An 8002-nucleotide genomic window follows, 5' to 3' on the forward strand; every position below is an offset into this window, starting at 1 on the left:
ATACTCTTCATGTTTGCAGTCCTTAAATGTGTACATAAAGGTAAATCCCACTTTGGCAGTAGATGGGGAATATAAACACCATGAATCTTTAAAGAAGGGGAGATATATAATAGGTACAAATGGAAAATTTCTACTGTTTTTCCACCTGACTCTACTCCACTGTCTCAGGACCTGTCTCACTTAACCCCCCTACAAAGGTATTAAATGTGCAGCAGAAAATGAATGTATATAGATATGATCCAAGTTGTTTTAGTAAATATGGTAACAAAATAGAAAATGGATCATAAAGAGTAAGAGTGGGGAAGGATGAGACATTGCCCATTTCAGAACTCAGACTCCATTCTTTCTTCTTCATATTGATTCTTAGATAACACAAGGCACTTTCTGTTACAACTGAGATCCTGATTGTGCTTTTTTCCTGACACTAAGAAAGAGTCTGGAAACAAATCCAGAATCTGACTCTTCCAATCAAAAGTCTCTCTCCATGACCACACTTTCATTCATTTATCAATGGCTGAAGGAAACTGGACAAGAGTAAGTGAGTTTATCCTCATGAGTTTCTCTTCCTTTCCTACTGAAATACAGTCATTACTCTTCCTGACATTTCTATTCATCTACCTGGTCACTCTGCTGGGAAACAGCCTCATCATTCTGGTGACCTTGGCTGACCCCATGCTGCACAGCCCCATGTACTTCTTCCTCAGGAACTTGTCCTTCTTAGAGATTGGCTTCAACCTAGTCATCGTGCCCAAGATGCTGGGGACCCTGGTTTCCCAGGACACAGCCATCTCCTTTCTTGGCTGTGCCACGCAGATGTATTTCTTCTTCTTCCTTGGGGTTTCTGAATGCTTCCTCCTGGCCACCATGGCCTATGACCGCTATGTAGCCATCTGCAGTCCCTTGCACTACCCAGTCATCATGAACCCAAGGACACGCGCCAAACTAGCAGCTGTCTCCTGGTTTCCAGGCATTCCCATGGCTACTGTGCAGACCACGTGGCTCTTCAGCTTTCCATTCTGTGGCATCAACAAGGTGAACCACTTCTTCTGTGACAGCCCTCCTGTGCTGAGGCTGGTCTGTGCAGACACAGCACGGTTTGAGATCTATGCCATCACTGGAACCATTCTGGTTGTCATGATACCCTGCTTGCTGATCCTATGTTCCTACACTTGCATTGCTGCTGCCATCCTGAAGATTCCATCAGCTAAGGGGAAGCATAAAGCCTTCTCTACCTGCTCATCCCACCTCCTTGTTGTCTCTCTCTTCTATGTATCTTCAAGCCTCACCTACTTCCGTCCAAAGTCCAATAATTCTCCTGAGAGCAAAAAAGTGCTATCACTGTGCTACACAGTTGTAACTCCCATGTTGAACCCCATTATCTACAGCTTGAGAAATAATGAGGTGAAGAATGCCCTTGGTCGGACCTTCCACAAGGCCATGGGTGTCAGAAACTGCTTACTGTAGAAATTTTGAGGTGGAACTAAAGTTTATTAAATGAGGAACAATCAATTCCATGTTTGGGATTCCTCTCTGCCTCTGTTTTCATCTTTTCTGGAACAAAACCCAGCTGCTGAAATGGCTGTTGAAAAGACCAGTGGAGGGAAGGAGCACAGAGATACATTACACCTATCATTATTATGTGCCATTTTCCTCTGTTTGCCCAATATGGACTTAACATTCCTTATCTTACTGGTACAAATGCTATTTTGAAACTTCTACGACCAATATATTCTAAGTATTTGCTTTGCTAATGTGCACCAATGTGACATACACTGGGGACAGTGTGAAATTTCTTCTAATGTGAACCTGGGGATATAAGAGTCTTCTTGATACTTTACTTTGTGTTCTGCAAGACTGACTCCATCAGTAGAAATAAAGGCATAAATCCCCCATGCATTATTTGTCCCATTTATTCATTTCATTTCACATACCTGAGGCAGTTTTGGCTTTAAATTTGTTTGTATTTAGCATGGTAGAGAAAAGTGGATCACTAATCCCCACAACTATCCTTTCATAACTCCAATATCCTTAATCACCTCCTTTCAGGCTATTTTTCTGAGATAGAATGGTCAGAGTTTCCACTTTTCACTCTTGTTCCATATTGAGGTTTTTAAGCTTTGTTGAAGTAATTCCAAATTTTCACAAACTTAATTCCAGGCATGGTGCTGCTTTCAAGGCTTGCAATGGATTCTAGCTGTTCCTATATGTCTTATTAACAACACTTATGCTTTACTTACTTTAGTGCCTTTTAATTTTCAACTTTTGTGTATGCTGCTGTGAAAGTGCAAAAGGCCATAAAACACAGTTACTGCATTCAGAAGTTTATCATTTCATCAACATTTGAAAACATGAAAGAAAACTATGAACTCCTGAAATAACGAAATATTGTACAACATAAAAGGGCCTTGCCTGTGTTCATATTCCACTCTGCCATTTATTTTTTGGGTGAATAGAGCAAAGTCAATAACTCTCCATACCTTTTTCCTCATCTGTAAAATTATGCAAATAATAATCATACCTATCCTATAGGTTTTGAAGACTAGATAATAATAATGTATTTATGACAGCCCGAGGATATTGCAGATTCATATACAGGTTTCAGTTCTTAGCAATTACCTCTTCTGAATACCTTTATGAACTTACTTCTAATAATCTCTGACAATTATAGACATACTGCATGTACATTTTATAATTATTTTTATCACTTAATGTCATAACTGAGGTTAAGAGATTAGGCACCCAACAAATTATTAGGATAGATAAAGCAGTTTTCTTATCTAAAAACAGGTAATTGTGGTTAACTTCCACATAAGGTTGGTATAAGGATTAAACTGGGTAATGAATATAAAGCTCCTGATACCAATCATAAACATTTATTTTCACACTGTGACAATTATTTGTAAACAGAATAATATTTGAGGACTATAAAACATGTCACCATGTTTAAGTGCCATTACTTTATATGCTTTATATTCTCCATAATTCACTGTTTCTTGTATTTCAGTATAAGCAGTAATGTAGTGAACATTTTAATATTTTAAGTTTTTTTCTTAAAGTCTTCTTCAGCTACCATATTGACATAAAATTCCAACAGTAGAATAGTGGGTCAAAGTCCCTGAAATTTTGTTTGTTTATTTTTCCTGTAATTACTGATCTATTCCTGTGATTCAAGCATTGTGTTCATTAGTATTTCCAGTGACAAATAGGCATAACTTTTAATGGCAAAGAGGACAATTCATCAAGTAACCATAATCAGCCTAAATGTGTAATGACCTGATAAGTGCTTCACAATATGGAGGAAAAAATGGTAAAGGTGAAATGAAAAATAGATAAATCCATATACAGTGGGAGATTTCTATACTCATTTCTCATTAATGAGTAGGACAAGTAGAAAGAAAATCAGTAAGAACATAAAACAATTGAGCAACACCAAAATAAACTAGTCCAAAATGATATTAAAAGACACCATACTACGCTTCTCATACCAAGTTAGTGTCTATTTATCATTTAGGAGTAAACTCCAATGTTTTCTATCAATCTCTCTTAGATTCCTCCAAGCAAATCCAAGTTCACTCTCCTTTGAACACATGTGGCATCTAGTATGTGTTAAGCTCAGTTAGCACTAAGTTAATAAGTTAGCACTGTTAAGCATTAAAGATGTCACAATTGTATTTTTCATATGCGTAGAGGACACAGTCAGGACAGTTCGTCATTCATTCTTGTATTACTGAGGCCTAGCCCAGTGCCTGGAATACAATGGGTACTTGGTTATTAAATCAATGATTAAATGTATAAATCCTAAATAGTTTCCCTAGCTCTGAAATGTGAATTCCAGGTTTGCAGCTAAATCCAAGATATCTCTGCTTGGGTGTCAAGGCATATATCTAGCACCATCCTCCCAGAGAATTTCCAAATCTTAAAAACCTTTTTCTTTATAATTATCCCTCTTTTTGACCTCATCATTTGCTGACATTTTCTTTCATTTCGTCAGTGGATATTCACAGACTGAATCTTGGTGTAACAGTAAACCAGGTGCTGCCCTCCCAGAGCTCCTGGTTGTGAGACAGACAAACACACAAACAGCTACAGAATAAAAAAGTGTCATGCAGAGTGCAGTACCATGTTGTAATTCTGCACTTCAGTAAAGGTTATCACAGAAGAGTTCAACCAGTCTCCTAATCCTACTCATTCTTCCTTGGCAAAAGTCTTCTTGCTCAAAGATTGACTCAATTCACATTTTCACTGCCAATGCCATTATACACTATTATATGACACTAGCCAGGCCCTTGTTTCTAAATTATTATCATGAGTCTCCTTAGTGTTCTCATTGCTTCTGAGCACTTCCCATTCCTGCATTACGCTCACTAATAAGTACTGAATTTACAAGGATGAGCAAAACAGAGTCCTTGCCTCAAGGACATTACAGTCCACTGGAGAGGAAAAGTATTAAAGAAAGAACTGCACAAATAATTATAATTACAAATTGAAATCATTACTATGAAGGAAAAGAATATTGCTCTGGAAAAAGAATAAAAGGAGAGAGTCATAATTTATAAGCATGATTCAGAGAAGACTTCACTGAGGAAGTAATATTTAGAGTGATATGAGAAAATCGTGCAGGAGTTAACCAAGTAAAAATAAAAAGGAAAAATACTCAAAGCAAAAGAATTAGTATAAAGGTTCTAAATCAACGATTGCAGAAATAGTATTGTGGAATGATAATGATGTTGGCTCATCATATAGTCAACTGGAATGATCCTTCCTCACCCTAATGGAAATTTTCAAGTCTCAGATCAGGTAGTATCTTGATGAAACTTGCCTAACATGACATTCACCTAGGTTTATCAAGTTTTCCATACTTAAACTTATTTCCTCTTCACAACAGGTATTGGGACATTGAGTAATTTTAGTATCTTTCTCTAGATCATAAGACTAGGAATTAATGGTGGATGGATGAGATAAAACTAGAGTATTATTTCAAGTACTTTTATTAAAATTTTAATAAATGTTCATGATAAAATTAAGTACAAAATAATATATAATCAAAAGATTTCCTTCTCAGGGTTCACCTCTGTGCTTTCCCACTTTTCTGCACCAAGGAATCTGAAGGGTTAATGCAGCCACAATAGGGAAAGTGGAGATGTGCCTGCAAACAGGGCTCCCTGCTCAGGCTGAACATGCTTGCAAGCAAGGTGTTCTGCCAAGGAGTCTGGACACAGCCTTGAGTTTGATGTCCCTTGCAAATGAGGGAACATTCCCTTCTTGTGATAAGAAGGATGGGGCTCTGGACAGACTCTGCAGTAGCAGAAATTTCACTCCCTTTTGCTGTACGATAACATTCATGCACATGCACTATACTAAAAAGGCTTAGTCATACAGTCTGGAATTCCACTCGGGGGGGGCTATATAAAAGTAAACCGCAAGCTTGCTTGCTTGCGCAGTTCTTTTTCCTCTGGCCAGAGTGGTGTCTGTCTTTTGTGTGTGTTGTCTTTGTGTCATTTCACTTGCAATCTCCAACAGAATCAATTATAATTAATTCCTTGTGTATCTTCCTAGCAATTTACTGTTTATATATTTTATATGTATATATGTGTAATGTTAGTTCTATGAAATATATATATAATTATATTTTATAATTTTGTAATATTTATATCTTGTCCTTTATTTGAAATGGCTTTTATTTCAAATAAAATTTTATCTTGGAGTTTATTCCACATTAACATAGTATATTCACAGAAAAATAATATTACAATGGGAAATCTGTCACTTTTAATCCATCACCTATTGATGGAGTTAAAATAGTTTTGACATTATTTGTTAATAATTGTACCATAGTAAGAAATAATTTAATCTTTCCTGTGACCTAAAACTGTATGATTCTTAAAGCCTGAATCACCAGCTCTATCCTGTGCTACTCTCTAGACTTTTCAAAACCAGTAGCCTCAATTAACTTGATCAACCTTTGGACAAGGGCTTATATCGTCTGCTTATATGACTGCCTTAACGATGACTATCCTGCTGCTGCTGCTGCTGAGCCGCTTCAGTCGTGTCCAACTCTGTGCGACCCCATAGTCGGCAGCCTACTAGGCTCCGCCATTCCTGGGATTCTCCAGGCAAGAACACTGGAGTGGGTTGCCATTTCCTTCTCCAATGCATGAAAGTGAAAAGCGAAAGTGAAGTCACTCAGTCGTGCCTGACTCTTAGCGACCCCGTGGACTGCAGCCTACCAGGCTCCTCCACCCATGGGATTTTCCAGGCAAGAGTGCTGGAGTGGGGTGCCATTGCCTTCTCCAATGACTATCCTACTGTTAGCAAAAAACAAAAAGATCCTATGACAGAGAAGTCCCTTCTTTCAGCAGTTTTATATTTCTTCCATCCTGAATTTGTGTATAGTTACTACTTAATCTTAAGTACTTAATTGTTTCTTTGTTCAATGCCTGGATTTCTCCATTCAAATGTAAGCTTTAGGAGCACAGGGACTTTTTTTGTTGTTCATTTCTCTTTCTAAAGGTCTAGAACAATGCCTGGCATGTAGTAATTAGTCAATATTTGTTGATGAACAACAATGGCTATTGCGAAGGTTGGAAGTTTATTATAACGTGATATTCATGATATAGTAATACATATGTTATAATAGGGCTTCCCAGGTGGCTCAGTAGTAATGAATCCACCTAGAATGCAGGAGACCCAGGTTTGATCCCTGGGTTGGGCAGATCTCTGGAGGAGCAAACGTAAACCCACTCCAGTATTCTTGCCTGGAAAATCCCATAGACAGAGGAACCTGGTGGGCTACAGTCTGTGAAGTCGCAAAGAGTCAGATAGGACTTAGGGATTAGCACGCACACACACACTCACATGCTGTAATAGAATACATTAAAATCCTTTTTAATATATCCCATCCTGTCATATCAACCCTGTAAAATAAGCATGTTATCTTTGTCTTAGCAATATAGAAATGGAAACTCAGAGAGTTTAATAACATTGCTAGGCATCACAAACCAGAGATTTCTAGTGCTGGGATTAAATTTAGGTCACTTAGAATCCAAAATGTTTATGCTTTTCTCTATACAATATCACATTCCTAGAGAATGGTTTTCCTTTCTTGAACTTCATCCTATTGGCATCTGACATTGCTTAGGGTCCTGAAGTCAAGAAAGGTCATGTACACTTGAGGAAGGGCAGGAAGAGGAGCTAAGCTGATACCAGAAACACCTGGGGGAAATGCAGGTGCCAGCCCTTCATCTGGCTCTGAGGACAAAAGAGGCACATCTGGGAACAGATCTCCTAAGTCAGGACTGGGAGCAGGGCCAACCCATTTAGTCTGCTCACTCACACCCGACACAGAGAAGGCTGCAGTGATCTGGCTTCAGGTCTGGTCGTTAATGGCTCATCCAGGAAAGGGAGCAGGACCTCCCTGGTACTTTTTCTGGTTGTCTGACGTCAGAGCCAGAGTTCATCAAACTCTCAGGAGCCTGCGTGAAGCATAGGTATCAGGTAGAGCTGACCAAGGCAGGTCTCCCTACTGCGCACAGGTAAGGATCTCATCAAGGGCCATATCACCCCAGGCCCATCTCAAGGTTCAGCTGCTCAACTAGACAAGGTTTGGTGGAATGCCAGAATTCTATTCCTGTGTCCATACCAGAAAAATCGTATCTGTTTTTTGCCTCCCTGAGCCTTGATTTCCCTTTATTTATTTATTTTTTTTTTGTTGTTGTTAGAAAGCAAGATCTGAGACCACAAGAAGATTCAGATTACCAAAGTTATTGTCCAACTGTGACTCCAAATCTTCCTGGTTCAGAAAAATTCCAGTCTCTGAAGCTTTGACAGGACATACACCTTTTCCAACTCTGGACTTTCCTCTAATTAACTCAAGGAAGACTTGCCTCAGTGGAACATTCATGAGGCAGAGTGCACTATTCTTTAGCACAATTCCATGACTGCAGAAAGTCCAGAAAAGTGAGTTCCTCCTCCCCGGACAGTCAGTCAATGATTAACAGAAGGT

At 38.7% G+C, this 8002-nt stretch overlaps 1 protein-coding gene across 1 annotated transcript; it reads left to right on the forward strand.

The window, feature by feature from the left end:
• LOC102172464 (olfactory receptor 10A5-like) lies at nucleotides 502-1532 on the forward strand. Its single transcript, XM_005689752.2, has one exon. The coding sequence runs from the start codon at nucleotides 511-513 to the stop codon at nucleotides 1462-1464; it is 954 nt and encodes a 317-aa protein (XP_005689809.2). The 5' UTR covers nucleotides 502-510; the 3' UTR covers nucleotides 1465-1532.

The sequence above is a fragment of the Capra hircus genome, chromosome 15 (assembly GCF_001704415.2).
Source record: "Capra hircus breed San Clemente chromosome 15, ASM170441v1, whole genome shotgun sequence".
In the NCBI taxonomy this organism is placed as follows: domain Eukaryota; kingdom Metazoa; phylum Chordata; class Mammalia; order Artiodactyla; family Bovidae; genus Capra; species Capra hircus.

What these genes read in the sequence shown, in the direction of transcription:
- LOC102172464 (XM_005689752.2), top strand. Translation starts at nt 511, where the DNA reads ATGGCTGAAGGAAACTGGACAAGAGTAAGTGAGTTTATCCTCATGAGT.